Source organism: Narcine bancroftii, chromosome 6 (genome assembly GCF_036971445.1).
Source record: "Narcine bancroftii isolate sNarBan1 chromosome 6, sNarBan1.hap1, whole genome shotgun sequence".
Lineage (NCBI taxonomy): Eukaryota > Metazoa > Chordata > Chondrichthyes > Torpediniformes > Narcinidae > Narcine > Narcine bancroftii.
In genome coordinates, this window is record NC_091474.1 from 161504642 (window position 1) to 161527430 (window position 22789).

General features: G+C 36.2%; 1 protein-coding gene across 15 annotated transcripts in view; it reads right to left on the reverse strand.

Annotated features, from left to right (window-relative positions):
• Positions 1-5588: 5588 nt before the first annotated feature.
• dnmt3ab (DNA (cytosine-5-)-methyltransferase 3 alpha b) overlaps positions 5589-22789 on the reverse strand; it is a 569168-nt gene continuing 551967 nt past the window's right edge. For 14 of the 15 annotated variants that reach the window (XM_069886523.1, XM_069886520.1, XM_069886521.1 and 11 more), the window contains 2 exons: positions 19295-19413; positions 5589-9670 (listed from right to left, as the gene is read on the reverse strand). In XM_069886523.1, coding sequence (XP_069742624.1) covers positions 9529-9670; positions 19295-19413 — 261 coding nt within the window. In that variant the 3' untranslated portion in view covers positions 5589-9528. Of the gene's footprint in view, positions 9671-18743; positions 18806-19294; positions 19414-22789 lie in introns of all 15 variants that reach the window. The other variant, XM_069886522.1, reaches the window with a different exon arrangement.

Here is a 22789-nt window from a genome sequence, read left to right on the forward strand (position 1 = left end):
CATTGAATTCGTCCATCGTTATTGAATGAAGATCTACCAGGACCAATGCCTGAAGAGGGCACTCGAAAGGCTAACATGGCCTGATTCCGCTCCATAAATGGTTATATGATGTGCCTCGATATGGAGCAAAATGTTAAGTTCTCCAGGGCTTTTACTGGACTACTGCTTTTCACATATAAAATAACTTTGTCTTGGGTCCATAGGACACAATCTCTAAATTAAATTGGCACTTAAGTTGGAGCAAAGTGAATGTTGAAGAGGAGAATAACAGGTTTCAAGGAGATACCAATAGCTGGTGGAATTGACAGATAGAGAGAAAATTAAATGTTAAACTGAGGAAGGTTAGATGTTACATTTGGTAGGAAAATGTAAAGCAGCAATATAAAATAGAGATAAGAATTCTAAAAGGGATATAAAAATAGATTGATTTGGGGATGTATGTAGCTTATTCACAACAGGAAAGCAGGTTGCAGAATTAATTACAAAAATATATAGGATCTGGGCTTTATACAAGAAGAAGGAAGCTAAGATGGAACTAAGATGGTTCAGCAAGAACTATTGTATGGCAACCAGTTGGGGTCCCACACATTCTGGGGATGCTGAATAAATTAATCAAAATGATTCAAGGACAATGGACTTTAACTTTGTGGATAGTCTTAAGAAGCCTTAGTTATCCCCTTTGTAACTGAGGACTTTGTGAGAAGATACAACAGAGATAGTTAAAACCATGGAGAGGAGAGAGGGTGTAGCTGGAAAAAATAAGTTCTCATTAGATGGGTGTCAAAATCAAGGAACAGAAAATGTAAGTGATGGCAAAGGAACAAGGAAAATTGTTTCACCTCGTGAGTTGGGTCTGGAAATCATTGTTCTATGGTAGTTGCTCATGTTCCCCTTTTGCAGCTTTGTCATAAGGTCAGAAATGCAGATGTTACATTCCCATTGGAAGTTCCTGAAAACAAATAATTCCATTTGTGAAGCCAGCAAGTTCAGTCAACATTCAGGAATGGGCTGAAAAGTGGAATGTAATATGTGAACCCCCCCCACCCCCACCCCAGCTACGAAGCAACCATTATCACCATCAAGAGTGCAACACCTGTTCTTTCTGATCAATGGAATTTTCTTCACTTTGAGCTACTTCTAAGATACCCTCTCTTCAGTGTCCTAGAAATCCTTTCCTTTCATAAATTTATCCAGCTCCCTTTTGAGTTGTGCAATCAAAGCTGCCTCAATTTTTTTTCTCTTTAATCAGCCTCTGTGTGTAAAATAAATCCACGTTACTTTTGGTAATCACCTTGATTCTTGATCACTAGTTGTTTTCCTCTGCCAATGAGAACACGCTCTCTCCACGTACTCCATCAGTTCCCTTCTAAATCCTACAACTCCTTACACTGTGGGAGATAAAACAGAGGAACTGCATCTGTTCAAAATGACAGCCCATCACCATCTTCTCAGGGGCAATTAGAATTGGGCAATAAATGCTGACCTTTCCAGCAATATCCTCATAAAATCCAGCAAGATGCCATGACACAGAATTTGTGAATATTGGCTATGCAATTTCTACACCTGTGGAATTAATTTTCCCCTTAAAAATTACTTATCACTCATGGAAAAAATCATCTAACGCATTACAAATTGTTCAAACAATAAACAACAAGAAATATTTACTGATTGAAATGACAGGAAAACTTTCAGCATTTGCCATCATTACATCTGGGAGACATGTCCAATGTGATTGCCAGAAGTTAATGAATTGATGAAAACCTCAGCAATTTTCTCTGTAAACTACCCTGATTATATTGTTGACAAGGTATGAGTTGAAAGCACTTGGCCTTAATAACAGTTTCTTTAAATTCATTTTTGCAAGGTGTGTCTATCATTAGGAAGGCCAGCATTTCTGTCCTCCAACTAATTTCCCTTGAGGATTTTAGGATAGACCATCCTTTGAAGCACTGCTGATGAAGGTGATCACATAGCACTTTGGGTCTGGACCTTTAAGACTTTGATCCAGTGAAAACAAAGTCATTTAGTTGTATTTCTAGGTAAAGAGTCCATGTGATTTGAAAGGAAAACCTACAGGTATTGGATTCCTACATGCCAGCTGTGCTTTCCTTTCTTGTATGTGAGGTCCTGAGGTGTTTGAAATGCTGTTAGACTTTACAAGTTGCTGTCGTGCATTTTCTAAATGGCATATACTTAGCCACAACTTGGTGATGGTGAATGCTGTATTTGTTCATGGGTGAAATTTGAACGCTGCATGACAAGCTTCCTGATTGGTGTTGAAATTGTACTCATGAGGCAGGAGGGGGCATTCTATGACACACCCCTGACTTTGATAAGAAAGGTTTTCAACTATATAAATGTAAAGACATTTTAAAATACAGACTTCTATTTTGGGACATATTGTGTGGGAAAAGTATTCCTCAAGCTTACTGAAAAGCACTGGGGTCTCCCTTCCCTCTATCGATGACATCTACAAGTAGCTCAACCACAGGGCTCAAAGAATCATTGAGGTCCCTTACTGTGCAGCCCAGTCTCTTTGAGTCACTGCATACGATGAAGAGCTACGGGAGTATAAAAAGCAGGACTGCAAGGCTGAGAAACAGTCCCGCAGGTGGTGAGACTGTTGAGCAATTCTAGAAACCCTTATTTTTATACATATTTACTTTGGATCACTATTTATGTTGTTTATGTGTAGAGTGTATTGTGCGTCTATGTGTGTGTACTCTGGTCCAGATATATGCTGTTTCATTGGCTTGTATATGTATATGTGCAATCAGATGACAATAAGCTTGGACTTGAAGTTGAAAAGGCAAGCAAAGGATTTTATAATCAATGAATAATAATGTAAAATAATCCTGGTAATTATAGACTAACTGTAAGACTTGAGTGATGAGTTCATAATAACTGTGCAATGGTTGAAAATAAAGCAGATGTCACATGAAATTTTAAAGCTTTGTTTGGGGCACAGTAGTTTGAATCATGTAAATTGTATAATGTTACACCATTAGGATGCAGGCTGTGGATTTTTGGATCCCCTAAATTGTGCCAAGAGAAGAAAACATTTTTGACATTGCAAAACACTGCAATGATTTTCACTCTTCATCAAGCTAATAAAAAACCTCTTGGACATCAAAATATCTTGTAAAGCTTTGGGTCTGAACTGATAACCAATTGTTTTAAAGTCTGGATTTGACTTTTGAACTAAATTTACAAAAAATAAATCTGGAATGAATGTAAAAAGGTGGTCAATAACAGCAATCTCAAATACTGGATATTCATAAAAAGAATTGTATTGTTTCAGCAATCCTCCTCAGGGAATGATATCCACTATCCGTAGATGCCTAGTCCAACTGGAACTCTTGACTCACCAAGCATTAAGGGATAGACAATAAATTCAGCAATTGCTAGCAGTATCTAGATATTCTGACTACTGATTGATTTTTAAATGTTTCAATGAAGTATTTTTACCTGTAAGCATCAGATTCTTAAAAAAAATAGGCATTCTTTCCTCTGATGCACTGTGAGATTTACATTTGATCTGATTTGATGAAAGTTTAAGCAAAGCTTGCCTCTGCACTCAAGAACCACCATGGGATCTGTCAGACATGACTGCATTGTATTTGTAATGAAGAAATGCCATCCTTTGAAAACTATATCAGAGTTGGATCAGATTGTGTAAAACTGTTTCCGAAACTCAAGTCTTGCCATAGCAGGGATACAGAATTATTTTCAATTTGATAATTTGTGCATAAATATGTTCCATGTCCACAATTCCACAGAACATCGCCATGACATTAATTAATGCAAATTCTTCAGGACAATTCAAACTCAATATAAAACAAATCTAAAGCAACAATATTGACATTTTTTAACAAAATAAATCAGCATAAAGTGAATAAAATGGATAAGACTGCATAAAGTAAATTGAATTGATAGAATTAAATTAATCAGAGCATTTAAGATGGATTTAGACTAGTGGTTCTCAACCTTTTTCTTTCCACTCACATAGCACTTTAAGTAATCCCTATGCCATCGGTGCTCTGTGATTAGTAAGGGTTTGTCTAAGGTGGTATGTGAGTGGGAAGGAAAGATTGAGAATCACTGCTCTAGACCCAATTGTTACTGAAATATTTTGCTTGAGAAAAATTGTCATTGGCCCATTTGCTTTGGAGTTGTGAAACCAAGCACATAACGAGTTGATTAGGTACAATTAAAGCAGTGGTTTTCAAACTTTTCCTTTCCACCCACATACCACCTTAAGCAATCCCTTACTAATCACAGAGCACATATAGCATAGGGATTAAAGTGGTATGTAAATGGAAAGAAATAGTTGAGAACCACTGCTTTAGATATTCTGTAGTGTGGCTTGATTATCTTTGGGTGAAGCAAAGATGGTCATTTCTGCTTTGAGAGAGAGTTTCAATTGACAATTTGCTTTCTACCAAAATTTTCTTGTGTTATTACACTAAAACCTCGATATCTGGAATTCAAGCAACCAAGAGCCTCAAGCAACCAGAACAAAATTGAGAAAACTAAATAAATTAGAATAAAATTTTTAAAAGTTTTAAATTGCAAATGTTCTCTGAGATAACACAAATTTTTGGAGAAGGTGCGAGCAAATAGTCAGAGAGCAGAGTGCCTTGGTTATTAGAATAAAGTTGTGTTTGAATAAAAGGGCATCACCCAGATGAAGAGCTGGTTGACGCCACTCGCTGTTGGGGTGACTCTCTCAAAGTGTCTCCTTATCCCTGCTTAGTAAGAGTCTTTATCTTTATTAGTATATTATTAAGTATATTAGTAAGTATTTATCTGTTAATCTGGGGGGGGGGGTTTAATTATGATGTTATTATTTGTCCATGGTGGGGGAGGAACCTGTAAATGAAGCAATGGTTAAATGTTTTCAAAGAATGTGACTGAAAATAAAGTAAAATGCTTTGTTTATATATTCATGCAAGTGAAGTTTGTTCAGTGAAAGAACAGTGTAGGTTTTTTTTGTCTTTTAAACTGTTTTTTTTTTAAATGCAGGTGTATTAGTTAGGCATTGTAAAAGTGAGTTTCAAGCAACTGGAAAACTCACTTATCCGGCTTTTACCAATCCCTGTAGGAGCTGGATACCAGGATTTTTACTGTATTTTGAAATTGTTCTGCCACTTGTGACCCTCTGATTATGAAGTATTTGACAGTGATCAAGTATTGTTGAACAAAATAAAGTATGGTTCTGATTTGGGAAAAGAAAAACTTGGGTGTCACCTGAATGCTTTCAGCTGAGTGGAACTATGCACTCTTGATGGTTAAATTAGTTTTTATCAGCTCACATCTGTATTTGTTGTGATGGCACATAAAATGTAAAATCATGGGAATACTTTGAATTTCTCAAAACTTTGAGTGCCTTGTAAAATAACAAATTCACTCCTCTTTGCATACATATTGTTTTAATGTATTTTTTCCTTTTATAAAATGGGTTTGTAAATTATGTGGAAAGTGTGAAGAGTGATGTGCTTTTCTTACTGAAAGAATTAGTGCCCATTGAATGTAATTACCAAGGAATTAACAAACTGAAGGCAATCATACATTTATTGCTTAGCAGTGCAATTTTGTATAACATTTTATTGAGGTTTAACAGACATACAGTCACAAATAAATGTACCAGTATAAATTCTGAGCAGTTACATTAACCATCCTTACAGTAACAGTCACATATCAGGGTTACACCTTATATATTCATAATATCAATGATGGGTGTTGGGTATATATTAAAGGAAAGAGATGAGAGAATACCTCATTTTAATATTTAAAGGGATACCGTGTTCATGAAAAAGTGTTTGGCAAACTTTTTGTTTTGAGAGCGAAAACAGGCATGCACCATTATGAATCATACACATTGAAGTGATTTAATGATTTTTATTTGAACAAATTACATAATTGAATTGTGTTTGTAAACAAAACAAAAAATACTTTCTCAGAACACTTTTTCTTGATATTAGTATCCCTTTAAGATAGCTTTTCTGTGCACTGGAGTTCAGGAACCTCAGAGACACTGGAGTTGCCATTAACCCTGGTGTGATACAATGTGCTCCAGAATGGACTCCAAATTTATCACAGCTAGATTTTTGTGTACTGAGTATTTCTTAAAGCATTTAAAAAAATAGTTTGTACTTTTTCCCCCATTAAATCCTTACAGTTGCCACCCTTTAGCACCATTATGCTTCATACTTCAGTGGGGAGAATGGGACGGTTTCAGGCTGTGAATTGCTGCTCCACGAGAACAAAACGGGTCAACCTTGACCACGGGAAGATTTTGTCTCACATTCTGCTAGAGTGACCCAATCGTCAGCAAACATAATTTTGTTCAAACTTGCTTTTAGACAAATACTTTAGCACCACATCAAATGGGTTTCTTTACCAGCTACATGTTGGATATATTCCATTTATTAAAAGATCTGTTATATTTAGAGTATATTAAAATGCAGAAATGACAGCATCAAATCACATTTTTACAGCACTTAAATCTGCTTTCTGAACTTCAGATCAATTCCGTCATTTTTCTTGTGTCCTGTTTTTTTTCTAAAAGGCCACAGCTTGGAGCTCACCACTATCCTAACTGAAAGAAAGCAGCATACAGGTGTGCAGACATGTTGGGGGAAAATGTTAACAATTGGGAGAGAATATAAATAGAAAAATATATAATTAAGTGGGGAGAACTCCTTGCTATTTTCATCTGCTGGCTAATAGATATCAAGAGTTTCCCATTCTTAATGTTTTTCAAAATTATCAAATATTAGTAATTCATTATTAATCTGTACTAATTGACCTAATTGGGGTATTGTTTGGATTTACATTTTATTAGAAGCTCTTGGTCTTAGTTGTATAAAATGATCCCTTCTGACAACAAAACTGTATGTCAGAAAGCATAGGGAAGACAAAAAGCTGTTTAGTCTTTCAAGTTGTTACCAGTTTAAAAAAGTGCTTCCCCAACTCTTAGGCTAATACTGTTCCAATGGAACAGATTTTTTACAGGTTACAGTTAACATCTTTTAGGCTGATTGTACTGTAGGTATTATCAGATAATATCAGCACTTTGCAACTCAGTACTCTGGATAATGTGACGCACCTGGGACCATTTGTAACTGGGAAACATGTCCACAATGAAGTCAGCAGGTAAGCAAGGAGGTGGCAATATGTGGCCACCCATGTGGTGAAAAAAGTGCAGTGTTACAAGCTTAATTTCCCCACAACACAGCAGTGCACAGTTCAGAACACTAGGCAGACCCTTGGTTTCTCAGTAAACATGCCAAAGTGTTGCATAGGATTCCTTTCATTTGGACCAGATGCAAATATCTGAAGAACATTAGCTTTCAGGACAGCAGAATTCCTTCATCATGAGAAATGGAAAAATGGAAGTCTGAAAACATTCACATACAGTACTAGAAACTGTTTTTTTCTAGTGTGCCAATGTAAAAACAAGGCTGTTTCTGAATAAACTATTGATTTTTTTCCAAAAGAAAAGTAAACAGCTTTCAATAGCAAAACCACCTACTCAACAACTGACTGATTGGTAGGAACCAGATCAGACAAAGTTGTATTGACTTGTCAGCCAACTGGATCTACAGTAGAAAGAAACAATATACTAGAGGAACAAAAGAATACACAACAAACCGTTACACAACTGTGTACACTTTGCACAAAAAAACAATACATTTATTCAAGTGTTCTCCAGCACAAGTACATAAGAAAGGAGCATTATTGGGTATTGAAAACAGGATGGAGGTTGACTGCTACATCTGCTGCACGTACTGACCGTTCCATAACGGCTATGTCACAAGCAATACACAGTAATACAATATTCACTGAAATACAACCTTCAGTGAACTCTCTTAACTTTGAAATGCACATTATTGTCAATAAATATCATCAAAGTTATAATGACAGTAAAATGAAGGAATAAAACCAAAAATACTGCTTGCTGCATGGAATGTGGAAAGAAAATGCACTGCTGCTGGGGATCAAGCAAATACATATGTAACAGTAAAAGGATTAGCAAATTTACTACATTGTCTTCAATATGAATACATGATTCCCACAAATAAGCACCAACTACGGCACTGTCTAGGCTAAAACACATGAAACTGATTTTTTTCTTTTCAAGTACAAAGTTAAAATGCCTTTTCTTTTCTTAAAAGAGTAAAATAATAGTGCTTTTCCTTGCCAATGAGAACTTAATTAATCATGGTCAAGATAGCAGATTTCTTTCAATAGTTCAGAAAAAAATGTGTAGCACCATATGAATCAACAACTGTTTCAAGGAAAACTATTGGCTGTGTTTGATCAAGTACTGACAGTAGAAATACGATTGGCATAAACAACTTATAAACAACAAAAATGTATGCTAACAAAAAAAAGCAAAGGAGCAGGAAGGAAATGGGAATAAGAGAAAGAAAAAAAGGCGAAAATACACCATCAAGCTGCACTATATTGACTTGTACCTGATTTATATGCAGCTACAAGAAGGGGTAAGTCCTGGTATAAAAGAAACCCCTCAGGAATTTTTTTTTAAATCAACCAAAAGTAAAAGGAAATCACAGATGTAAAAAATTCATCAGTCCTTCAGTAAAAAAGTGCAGCCTGTCATTTAGTTTTGGATGACCAAAAACATCACTGCAAGTTGGCTGGCTATTTTTTGGTGCCTACAAGTGACCTGTTACATAAGCACCAGGCCTTGGCCCAAGAATGTACACAAGAAAAAAAGCACCATTTTCTGTTATATATTTTTTCTTATTGTACAAACATGATAGAAAAATTACAGTCATGGCAAAGAGTCCTTAAAAGTGACCTCTTGAGCATGTGAAAACATTGCTATATTTTCAAACTCAAGCCACTAAAAGACCACCTTGACAACTTTGAATGTTGCCCATTCCTGATTATATTACAATTCTGCCTCTTGTAAACGGTAAGGCAACATCAGAGCTGATGTTTTTAATCACCTTTTGTAAAAGCACCATTGCAGAAATTGTTGCACAGTTGTACCTTTTTCAAACAACTATCAGTGTTATGGAAATGAAATGTACTGGCAGCTATTGTTTCTTTGTGATTTCTGGTTGGAGGCACCCAAAATGTACAGTACAGTATCTGTAAGTAGCTCTGATTTTATTTTTTTTTGCTTGAGATAGATACCAGAAATGGTGCTGGTAAGGTAAGGCTCAGCTGGCTGACTTGATGTTGCAGGCTCTGTTCATATCCAGCTTCTTCTTGGTGCGCTTATCCACCTACATAAGGCAAAATTGTCTTTTTCCCAGTGCTGCAAAGGATTGAACAGCCTCATCTCAAGTACAGCTTGAACACAACAAAAACAAAACTTACAAAATCACACATTAAAATAGCTGAAAATTAAAAACATTTAAAAATTTAAATAGGATAAAAAGGATGACATTTAAAATACGTGAAATTAAGTAACATCTAAAAGAATATGACATTTTTCCTTGGAGTAAATTAATTTCTTTTTTTTTATAAGTTCCTTCGTCTTCTTTGCTTTCAAACACAGGCAAAATATTCTTTCAGTGGTGCAAACAGGTGTCGTATGACAGGAACACTCCAGGATCTCCCCAGAAGTCTTTGTCGGGCAAGGCGGCTCATATTGGAGACATCTGTGTAATGGACTGGGAAGCCAAATACCCTGAAGAGAAAGGAAGGAAGCTTCCTTTATTGTTCATTTATATTTCAAGTAAAATTTTATTCCAATGAAGCCAGTATTGCTTTACCATCATTAAAATCACCAGTCCATGTAACTCAACCTCATTTCTTACTTCCAGATTAAATATGGAAAATTGACAGAGATTTTGAAATTATATTATTTTCACTTCATGCAGTTGGCTTTGGTGTCTCACTTCAGATGAAAAGTGGACAAACTATTCCATATAGTATGTTCCCATTTGAACATTTCATAAACTAACAGAATGGAGAACATTTCTCTGCTCTCCTCACATTCAATCAGATTATAACAGGGTGGCATGGTTGGTGAGGTGGTTAGCACAACGCCTTTACAATGCCAGTGATCAGGACCGGACCGGGGTTCGAATCCCGGACTAAGGAGTTTGTGTGTTCTCCACGTGTCTGCGTGGGTTTTCCCTGGGGGCTTCAGTTTCCTCCCACCATTCAAAATGTACCGGGGTTGTAGGTTAATTGGGTGTAAATTGGGCGGCATGGACTCGTGAGCCAAAATGGCCTGTTACTCTGCTATATGTCTTAAAAAAAAAATCTGATGTTCAGAAACTAAGCCATTTGTTTTTGCTCTGCATTTTATCAGGCCATGGAGAGGGTGCAGAAGCGATATACCAGGATGTTGCCTGGAATGGAAAATAAATAAGGTTAGTAGAGCTGGACTTTTGTCTTTGGAGCATAGAAGGATGAGAGGAAACAATAGAGGTCTACAAGATTATGAAAGGGTGGACAGCCAGCGCCATTTTCCTAGGGCAAGAATAGCAAATACCAGAGGATAGATGTAAAAGTGAAGGGAGGGACATTTAGGGGAGACATCAAGGGTAAGTTTTTTTTATGCAGAGTTGTGGGTGCCTGGAATGCCTTGCCAGGAATGGAGGTGGAGGCTGAAATATTAGGGGCATTTAGAAACTCTTGGACAGGCACATGGAAGGAAGAAAATTAGAGGGCTACAGGGTAGGGAGGGTTCAGTAACTTTTTTAAGGAATATATGGGTCAGCACAACATTGAGGGCTAAATGGCCTGTACTCTGCTGTAGTGTTTAGTGTTCTATGTTCTAAAGAAAAGTCTGGGACCTAAAGCATTATCATTTTTCTCTTGGCCTGCTAAGTACTTCTGTATTATTTCAGATTTTCAGCATATTTAGTCATTTGTTATTTTAATCACATATGTCTTCAGCTGACCTTCCTCCATTCAGGAAATCTGAGCAAAGTAGGATCTCAGCACCATTTTAGATTGCTACCTATTTCCATGAAAAATTATTGGTACAAGTTTAGCAGTGGAATCAATAGTTGTACAAAGTGGCTCTAGGTTAATCTACTTGATTGGTACATTTTGTGTCCATGCTCAAAATATGAATGTAAATGTATCATGCTCTAACTAAGCTGAACCATTTTGTCATTTTTAATTTTTAATTTTAATTTAAAGACACAGGATGGTACAGACCCTTCCGGCCCATGGTGCTGCCCAAACACCCCCAAGTGACCAATTAACCTGTGAACCCTGTACACCTTTGGAATATGGGAGGAGCAACTGGAGGAAACACATGCAGATATGGCAAATACATACAAACTCCTTACAGAGAGTATCATTTCATAAAATGGCCCATTATAACATGAAATTCTCTAATGAGTGTTGTTTGATAATGTCATATTAACAATGTCATATAAATACAACTGAGGCAGCTGAAGCATTTGTACTGCTGGCAGATTAAGACCGTGACTGAATTAGACCAAGGTTCAGGTTGCTTCATGATGATTGGGATTTCATCTGAGAATTGAGAATGCATCAGCAGAATGGAGGGATCTGAAAGAGAGCCATCAACAGCTGAAGCCAGTGTACATTAAAGTGGGGAATGAAAAGGTTGGAAAATAACAGTGGGAGTAATCTATCGTCTTCAGTGTAAAATGAAGATAATGCATTCAGATTTGGGCACTTTGGAAGAAGAGAACAATCTGACAGTAATGGTTGATATTAACTGAAGGTTCAAGAAAGAAATTGCACATCAAAATTTAAAAATGGATAGATTTAAAGTTATTCTAAATCAATGTACCTTGCAAACCTGTTTTACTCATTTAAGTTTCAAGGAATGAAGGAGTAAAGGAACATTTTGAAAATTATACCCATTATATCTTTTAACTAATTGCAAACTGAAATGGAAGAAAGATTACAAACATGTCCGAACTTTCAATAAGGTCGTACCAATAACAGGACTGCCAAAGAATTGTGAGAAAATTATATATGGGAATTCCATTCACAGCAGTGATACTATTTCATTCTTACCAGGAGTAAGTGAGTTCCAGAATGCTACACCTCAGAAATGCTAAGATTTCATCAAATTGGGATGTTTAAAAGAGGGACAGATTCATACTTTGGAGTTAAGAGGTACAAGGGATAAAGAGAAGGATAAGAAATGGACATTGACAAATAAGAACTGCCACATGTTGGAGGCATCAGCCTGCAGACCCAATTTCACACTGATCATGAGCCAGTAGACAGCAAGGAATTCAGTCTCCACTGTCATTCACTGGTAGCCTTTGTTGCTTTGAAAATGAAATGAATATGGGAGGAGTCACGTGATGGAGTAGTGGCCAGTAGGAGAATACCAGCCATCTCCAGAAAAGAAGAAATAAAGTGAAGAAAATACAAAGTTCAAGAAACACAAAACACAACAAATAAAAGATAAAGTTGTGTAGAAAAGAAAGAAAATGGCACCCAAGAAGTAAAAAGTAAAAACAATGGGAAAAAAAGAAGAAAAGATGCCAGAAGAGAAAGGAGAAGGCCTTACCTGCATGAAGAAACAGGGAGCCATCGTGGAGAAAAGTGCCTGCTCCCCAAGGTTGGTGACGACCCCGCAGAGTCGCGACCTCCTGACCGCTGGACTGCAACAATGGCTCTCTAAGCCAAACAGAAGCGTGCAATGTGCACACTAAGGAAAAAGAAAACACCGACAGGAGGGGGACCCAGCTGAGAAGTGAACTAACACAGCGCGACCAGCTGAGGGACGCCCGACATCAGGGCTCTCCGCTGGAAGAAGAGGAAAGCGACAGGAAAGGGAGTGATAGGAAAGGGAGTGATAGGAAAGAAGAACAGCAACAGGAGGACCAACAGATGACGAGTCCAGAAGAAGAGGACCAACAGCAAGATGCCATGCAAGAAGACGCCCAGCAAAGTGAGGCAAGCAGCTCAACAAGAAAGTCAAAAGAAATACAGATACAAGGAAGAGAAGTAGAAGACACAAATACAGGTGCAGACACCGAAGAGTAAGAAGAAGACCAAGGTCTACACAGAGGAATAGAAGGCAAAATAGATGGACAGTATATAGATTAAAAAAAATTTCAAGAACAAATGAGAGTATTAAAAGAATGGTTGACATTAGAATTGAGTGAAATGAAAAGTACAGAAGAAAAAGTGAGTAGATTAGAGCTGATCATGACAGAAATAGAGAAAAGATTTGAAAATGTGGAAGAACGAGAAATGGCTACAGAAATGGAAGTGAATGACTTCAGAAGAAAATTGGAAGACAGTGACAAAAAAGTTAAAGAATCACAAGAGTTGTTAGCTCAGAAGATGGATATAATGGAAAACTATAGTAGGCGAAACAACATAAAGATAGTGGGCCTAAAGGAAGATGAAGAAGGCACAAATATGAAAGAATTTATAAAAGAATGGATCCCAAAGGTCCTGGGAATGCCAGAAATACAGGAAGGAATGGAAATAGAAAGGGCACACAGAACACTAGCCCCAAAACCGCAGACACAACAAAAAACAAGGTCCGTTTTAGTAATATTTCTGAGATACACGACAAGACAAAATATACTGGAGCGCGCAAGGAATAAAATTAGAGAAGACAAAAAACCATTGGAATACAAGGGTCAAAAAATATTTTTTTACCCTGACATAAGTTTTGAACTCCTAAAGAAGAGGAAGAAGTTTAACACAGCAAAATTGATCCTATGGAAGAAAGGCTATAAACTTATGTTAACATATCCAGCCGTGCTTAAAATATTTATCCCGGGGGAGCAAAGCAGACTGTCCTCAGATCCAGAGAAAGCACGAAAATTTGCAGAACACCTGCAGGACAGAAGGAGAGATGAAGAGATGTAACAAGAACAAAGAACGACGACAAACTACATATGAAGATGTAAAAATAATGTATAAGTAAGAACTAAAGAAGGGAAAGTAAAGGAAAGAGAGGAAGTAAGGGGGAAAAAAAGAGGGTGAGCTTTGTTATATGAGAAGATAAAAGTCTTTTCAGGAGGGCATTGGGTGGGAGAGAATAACAGTCACTGCGAAATCAGTTGACGCTTGCGAGCGGGTTCGCAATTCAAATGGAGAGGGGAGTTGTGGTTGTCCGGGCAAGGGACAAGGGACAACTCAGAGGAGGTTGGGGACATTTGGGGTCAAGGGAATTTTAGATGTGGGAGTTGGTGAAGTATTTTATGTTTTAAAAGTGTTGTCATACATTTACATTGAGTTCAAAAAGGGAAAACTGAGATGAAAATGGGGAAAAGGGGGAAGGTGGTGGTGAGGAAGCGGAAATGAAGTGTAAACAGAATATGAGATGGCCATGTTAAACTATATGCCTATAAATATTAATGGAAAACATAACCAAATTAAACAAAAAAGGCTATTAAATTTCCTGAAAAAAGAAAAATTAGACATAGCATTTGTGCAGGAAACGCATCTAACCGAAGTGGAACATAATAAATTAAGGAGAGACTGGGTAGAGAACGTATCGGCAGCATCATATAATTCAAAAGCCAGAGGTGTATATTAATAATAAAAATATACCAATCATAATAGAGGGTGAAATAATAGATCCAGCAGGGAGGTATGTAATGATAAAGTATCAGATATATTCAGAATTCTGGAATTTGATCAATATATATGCACCTAATGGAGAGGACCAAAAGTTTATGCAAGATATTTTTTTGAAGATTGTAGATATGCAGGGGAATATATTGATAGGAGGGAATTTTAACCTTAATTTGGACCCAATGTTGGATAAAACTGGACAAAAGACTAGCAAAAAGAATAAAGTGGCCAAATTTATGGTTAAATCAATGCAGGAAATGAAACTTATGGATATATGGAGGAGGCAGCACCCAAGGGAGAAGGAATACTCTAATTATTTGAGTAGGCATAAAACATACTCAAGGATTGATATGTTTTTGTTGTTGGCCCATATTCAAGGGAGAGTTAGGAAAACTGAATATAAAGCTAGATTACTATCTGATCACTCACCCCTGTTATTAGCAATAGAATTGGAGGACATCCCACAAAGAACATATAGATGGAGATTAAACTCCATGCTACTTAAAAGACAAGAATTTAGAGAATTTATTGCACGCCAAATTAAAATGTACTTTGAAATAAATGCGGAATCGGTGAAAGACATATTTATATTATGGGATGCAATGAAAGCCTTCATTAGAGGGCAGATAATAAGTTATGTAACTAAGATGAAAAATTACTACAATCGGGAAATAGAACAGTTGGAAAGGGAGATAGTAAGTACAGAAAAAGAACTAACAACAAGGGAAGATATTACAAAAAGAAGAGAATTGGCAGCCAAAAAAAAATAAAATAAGAAACATTACAAACGTATAAGGTGGAGAAGAACATAATGAAAATAAAGCAAAAGTATTATGAGCTAGGAGAAAATACACACAAAATATTTGCCTGGCAACTTAAAACAGAACAAGCTAAAAGAACTGTATTAGCATCAAGGAAAAAGGACAAACAAATTACATACAATCCAATGGAGATTAATGAGAACTTTAAGAAAATTTATGAACAATTATACCAAACTGAGAACAAGGGGAAAAAAGACAAAATAGAAGAGTTTTTAGCTAAAATTAAACTGCCGAAATTGCAAGAAGAGGAGCAAAACAAGCTGATAAAACCATTTGAAACAGAGGAAATACAGGATATATTAAAAAGCTGCCGAACAATAAAACGCCTGGAGAGGATGGATTCCCAATCGAATTCTATAAAACATTTAAAGAGTTATTAATTCCTCCTCTCCTGGAAGTAATGAACCAGATAGAAGAAACACAAAACTTGCCAGATTCATGTAAGAGAGCAATAATTACAGTAATACCAAGGATAGGGAAGGATCCATTAACACCAGCATCATATAGACCAATATCTCTACTTAACTCAGATTATAAGATAATAGCAAAATTATTAGCATACAGATTGACCGATTGTGTACCAAAAATAGTAAAACAAGATCAAACTGGATTTATTAAGAAAAGATAAACAGCGGATAATGTCTGTAAATTTATTAATTTTTTTCATGTAGTTCAAGAAAATACGATGTCAACAGTGGCTGTTGCTTTAGACACAGAAAAAGCCTTTGACAGGGTAGAATGGAATTATTTATTCAAAGTATTACAGAGGTTCAACCTACCAGAAAAATATATTAATTGGATTAAAGCATTATATAATGAACCATTGGAGAAGGTGACAATAAATGGATCTGTATTGAACCAATTTAAATCAAGTAGACAGGGATGTCCACTATCCCCCTCATTGTTTGCTTTAGCAAAAGAACTATTGGCAGAACTGGTAAGAACAGAAAATAAAATAAAAGGGATAAAAATAAAGGAGAAGGAGTATAAAATCAGTTTATTTGCAGATGACATCATAGTATTCTTAACAGAACCAGAAATATCAATAAAAGGACTACATAATAAATTGAAGGAATATGGAGAAATATAAGGGTACAAGATATGCACAAATAAAAGTGAAATGATGCCAATGAGTAATGCGGATTATACAGAATTTAAAAAAGAATCACCATTTAAATGGCAAACACAAGCAATCCGATACCTAGGTATTAGATTAGATAATAATTTAAGACACCTGTACAAATTAAATTATCAGCCATTAATGAAGAAATTACAGGAAGACTTAGAACATTGGAAAGAATTATGCCTAACATTGATAGGGAGGGTAAATTGCATTAAAATGAATGTCTTCCCAAGGATACAATACTTATTTCAATCATTACCAATTCCCTTAACTGAGAAATTCTTCAATGAACTAAAGAGAATAAAAAGGAAATTCTTATGGAAAGGGGGAAAACCGAGGATACTGTGAGATAAATTAAGAGTGGTACAAACAAGGTGGTTTGCAGTTACCAAACTTTAAAAATTATTATAGAGCAGCACAATTAAGGTATTTATCAGATTTTTATCAGTCAAGGGAGAAACCAGATTGGACTAAGATAGAGCTAGATAAAATAGGAGAGAAAGTACTGGACATATACTTTATAAGTGGGATGAAAAGCTGGTACAATATAAAAGCTCACCAGTACTGCATCATTTACTCAATATATGGAAGAAAATTCACTTAGAAAGGAAAAAACAAATTACCAACTACCCAAATTATTATTGACACAAAATCAACTAATCCATTTTATAATAGATAACCTTTTCTTTAGAGAATGGGAGAGAAAAGGAATTAAAAGAATAGAAAATTGTTTTTTGGGAAATAATTTATTATCATTTGAACAAATGAAGTACAAATATGGAAAAACTCATGGTACAATGTTTGCATACCATCAACTGAAAGCCTACTTAAAGAATAAATTGGGAAGAAGACTGAGATTACCAGAAGGAAGCAGCTTTGAATATGTGATTACAGAAACAATGATAATAAAAAGATTTATAACGAACATGTACATCAAGCTGCAAGACAAGGAAAATGATGAAATAATCTATAAACCCAAACAAAAGTGGGAAAAAGATTTAAACATAAAGATAAAAAAATGAAATATGGGATATGTTATGCTCTGGAACTATGAAGAATATAAAAAACACAAGGTTATGCATGATACAGTATAATTGGTGACACAGGTTATATATCACACCCCAAAAGTTAAATAAATGGGATCCAACATTATCAGATAGATGCTTTCGCTGTAAGAAGGAAATGGGTACAGCAGTACATGCAATTTGGGCATGTGAGAAAGTGAAAAAGTTTTGGGAAGATCTAAATCGGGTATTAAATAAAATCACAAAAAGCAACATACCAAAAAACCAAAACCAAAAAATCTTCTAGGTAATATAAGAAGTAAAGAATTAGGCCTCAAATTGGATGAAGCGCAAAAAATATTTATTATGATAGCCTTAGCTGTAGCAAAAAAATGCATAATGTCAACTTGGAAATCAGAAGAGAGCCTGAGAGTACAGCAATGGTACATGGAAATGAATAAATGTATTCCATTGGAAAAAATAACATATAATTAAAAAAATAAAGTCACATTATTTGAACAAATTTGGGAACCATACATGGAACATGACAGAGAGGGCTTGCCTTGGACCTCCACCCCCTAAAATGATAATACGGTAAGAAGATAAAATGACTTGATCCAGTGTGTAAAAGTAGATGACACAATTTTCTTGTTTATTTTCATTGTGTGATGACATTGTTTAATGGTTTTATTGTATTGTATATGTTGAACGTTTAATGGATTTGGAGTGGGGTGGGAAGGGGGACGGGAAGGTAGGGGAGAAAAATGGAGAAAATGCCACTGTGTATATTTAAGAGGGAAATGTTTGTATGTATTTTGATTGATATGGTTCACAATGTGAAAAAAAATAAAAAATGAAATGAATATATAGGTTAGGACAGAGATGTGGTTGCCATGCTCTGACCATTTTCCCAATTTCCCACCACTCCCTTGGACAATTTTGGGCAGAATAGCTAAGTGAAGCTGAAGAGCAACTGTGTGTGGTGAAACCACTATTGTGTTTGTAAATGATATGACCTTTTATGTTTAACCCTGCTCTCACTGGCTGGCTCATGACTCCTCCCCTTTATCCCCCATAAAGGCTGTCATGCCACAACCCTGCCCCCAGTTCAAGCCAAGGTCAATGTGAACCAGCAACACAAGGGAAGTAGACTATTTCTTGCTAATAAAATCCTTTAATTCCAATAACTTCAGTCTTTGTGTAATTGATCATGCATCACTGTGGATAATAAAATGGCACACAATGTTCCACAGGTTTGTGTCCTACCTTGTGTAAGAGTTGGTTGAAATTTTGACTCGAAACATTCTAAGTATTATCTCTGATTCTTTCTGGGGAATTAAAATGATAAGTACAGGCCATTGAATATACAATGGAAGATGGTAATGTCCAGCAAATCCATCAGCTGCATGTGATCTGGCTAAGGATCTCAGAGCTGGCAATATCCAAGAAGAGTATATTAAAAAAAACCTGTTGGAAGCTGAGTAAGTAAATTAAAGTTAAGTGAATGAGAGAACTAGATACACCCATCAGCAAAGTCCATTAAAAACACATAAAGGAAATGAAAATTAGTTGTTATTATCTATTTCACCAATATTGAGACAGTTTTGAACATCTTGAACATTATCAGAGTCTCCTTCCCCACCCCACCCCCCCCCCCCCCCCGATATAGGAGATTTAGAAAAGCTGTCCAAGGAAAAGGCATTTTATTATGCCATGCTTCATTACTGTTCAATTTTCTGTGCTAATTTTAAAAGGTCAGCATCTTATCACCATAGGGAAAATGAAAAAAACTGAGATTAGATATGATTCACGTGTACCTTTCCATTTCAGTGCACCAGAGAATGTCTTCTTTCTCATTCATTAGGACTGGGAAGTGTTGATCTTTGCCCTGCTTGACAGAATTAGATCTAGTGGTGATGGTTCGCACTTTGTTGAACTAAAAAGAAAAAAAAAACTTAAGATAACAAAAAAATCCAAAAAATAAACAATAATTTTCATTTCACAATGAACACTTTGAACATCATTTGTTTTTAGCATTCCTGTCAAGCACAAGTTAAAGGTTTCATGTCAGTGATACGTTTCACACTCAAATATAAAAACAATCTAAAACAGATGTAACATTTGTGGAATTGAATATATATATATATATATATACATATATATATGTATATAAACATTTTCTAATCTTTTTTGTGATCTTATCAAAGAATCAATTCTCATTACCCGGTAGTACGATAATGAAAATGTAAATTTGACCAGCAATGATTGTTACAATAATGGTAGTTGTTAATAATTAGAACTAAAACAAAAATCAGAATAGAAAGAAATTGTTGGCATTTCTTCTTGATTTTTTTTTACATTCTGTGCATTGATAGAATACTATTTTTAAATGAAGGACCAACTTATAAAATGGAACCTGGATAGTCTGAAGGTAGATACAGATCATTTAAGAAATGATGACATCTACAAAATACCAAGTGTAGCTATAAGGTGCCAAATGTTAGTTCAATTTCTGAAAAAAAACTATCATTTGACTATGTTGCAATTACAATACAACCCAATATGTGCGCTTGCGCCCAAAGTCCATGTCTATGAGAGAAGAAAGCTTGCAAAATTTGAAATCACTGTGTAGAATTTGATAATTTCCATAAAGCTTGTGGGAGTAGAAATTTAGAGAGGGACTCCAGTTGAATGCATGCCTTACACAAAGAAAACAAACCAAAGGAAAACTTTAACTTTTTTTTACAGCAATTGCTTAATCTGTATGTAGTTGGAGGCTGCAAATAATTGTTGGCTTCATTCTACATTTCACATTTCACTATATTATGAAAACTCTGGAAGTATTGGGGATAAAAGTAAAAATTATATCAATGCAACAATAAAATATGTATGAAATAAACAATTTTTACTAGAAAAAAACTATTCTTGCATTGTACTGAACTGAAAAGTTTTCAATTGGTGTGGGTGTAGAATTGTACATGAAGAACAAAATAAGCTTTTGATTCAGACAAACTGTGCTGTTACCAGCATATTTAAGTGTGAGTATTTGTCAGAAGTTCCTAACATTTCAGTCTTGCTAAAATCTTGGACAGCAATTTATATATCTCTCTTTCTCTCTTCCATGCAAGCAGAGACAGAACTGTGGGAAGTTGGTTTTCTGATTCTCTCAGTTCCCTGGTATATTTGTATTATTTAATGTTGATCATTCTTCTCCCATTGAATGGATGCAGGGTTTGAACCTGAAATGTTGACTCTCCCCTAAATCCATAGATGCTGATTGACTTGCTTTTATAATGCAGAACCTGGAATCTGCAGGAAAATGAAACAAACTGCTGGAGGAATTCAACGGGTCAAACAGCATCTGTGGATTTAGGGGACAGTCGACATTTCAGGTTCAGTCTCTCCATCAGGACTGAGAGTGTGGTGTGGAGGTTGCCAGTATAAAGAGGAGAGGAGGAGGGATGTTGTAGGAGCAGTGAAACTAGATGAGAATGGGGAAGGAAAGGTGATGGTATAGACAGGAAGATGACAAGTAGAGAGAACAAAGACTAAAGATTCTGGATTCTGATAAGTGAGGGAGGTGATGTGGAACCAGATCCCTGCAGATTCACAAGTGAAATGTTGCTTAACTTGGAAGCACTCTTTCAGGCCCTGTTAGTGAGGCAGGATGAGTTGGCACAAGTGGAGCATCTCCTGCAGTTACAGAGTTAGGTGCCAAAGGGAAAATTGGTGGAGAGGAAGGAGTGGACAAGTGAGTCATGGAGGGAGCATTCCCTGCGGAATCCAGAGAGGGGAATACGTGTCTAGTGGTGGGATCACGTAGTAGGTGGCAGAAATGATGGAGGATTTATTGGACATGGTAGCTGGCAGGGTGGTAGCTGAGAACAAGGGGAATCCTGTTCTTGTTGCACATGGGGTGGAGGGGGTCAGGGCAGATGTGTGGTTAATAGACGATATGCAGGTGAGGGCTAAGTTGATGGTGGTAGAGGGAAAGCCATGTTGTTTGAAGAAGAAGGACACCTCTAATGATCTGGCATGAAGTCCTCGTCCTGGGATCAAATGCGATGGAAATGGAGGAATTAAGAGAAGAGAATTGAATCCTTACAGGGAACAGGGTGTGAAGAGGTGTAGATGAGGTAGCTGTGGGAGTTGGTGGGTTGTAGAAGATGTCTGTTGAGAGTTTGTCTCCCAAAATGGAGATGGATCAAGGAAAGGGAGGGTGTTGCTAGAGATGGGCCAAATGAATTTAAGGTTGGGGTGGAAGTTGGCAGCAAAGTGGATGAAGTTAATGAGCTCATCATGAGACAGCACCAAAGTAAACTTTAATGTAGCGAAGAATTGAGGGGCCTTGCCTGTTTCGGCTTGTAGCATGGATTGCTCCATTTTGCAATCAAAAAGCAGGCATAGCTGGGGTACATGCAGGTACTCATGGCTACTACTTTGATATGGAGAAAGTGAAATTAGTCAAGGAGAAATTATTGAGGATGAGGACAAGTTCTGCCAGCCGGAGGAGAGTGGTGGTGGATGGGGAGTGGTTGCATCTATTGTCCAGAAAGAAACAAAGGGCTTTGAGGACTTCAGTATTAATTACTGAATACAATAAGTAAATTTAGTACTAAATTTATTCAGCTCTCTTTAGTTGTGGCATCTTGAAGGATCATACTTCTATTTAATCACTGTGTTCAAGCGAACTTCAGGGGAAACTAAATACTGTTTATTTAATCGTTTTAAATTCCCAATCATCATTGTAATTTAGCATTGATCTGAAAATTTGTTTATTTATGATGGGTGAATTTCATTTTGAATTCAAATATTTTCCTTTTTATTCATTAATTAAAAATTTAATACCCTAGTCTTTATATAATACCTGATGGTTGTATGTGGAATTTCCATAAGAAACAATTTCACATGAATTATCTTGTTAAGCCTGATAAAAATATCTGCAAGCTTGATATTGTTCCCTTTATACAAAGTCTGTGGATTCAAGCCTTTTCAGGATTTGAATAGATCTCCTGGATGTCCCAATGCAATACAAAAGGATGGCTACCTTACAGGGGATGCTGGCCTTCAGATAAAAGATCCCTTGGTTGGTAATGTTCAAAGAATTGCAAATTAGTACCTTGGAGTTTGATGCCAGTTTTTGTTATTTTTAATAATAACAAACAACCTAGTTTTTCCAGTTATTGTAAAATGGGTATTAAATAATCCTCACTAAATGGGCAAAAGCCAGTTTTAAAATAGTACCTAAGTTAATGAATAATGAACCAGAAATGTAAAGTTAACACAACTAGCTGGTGAAGGAAACAAATGCT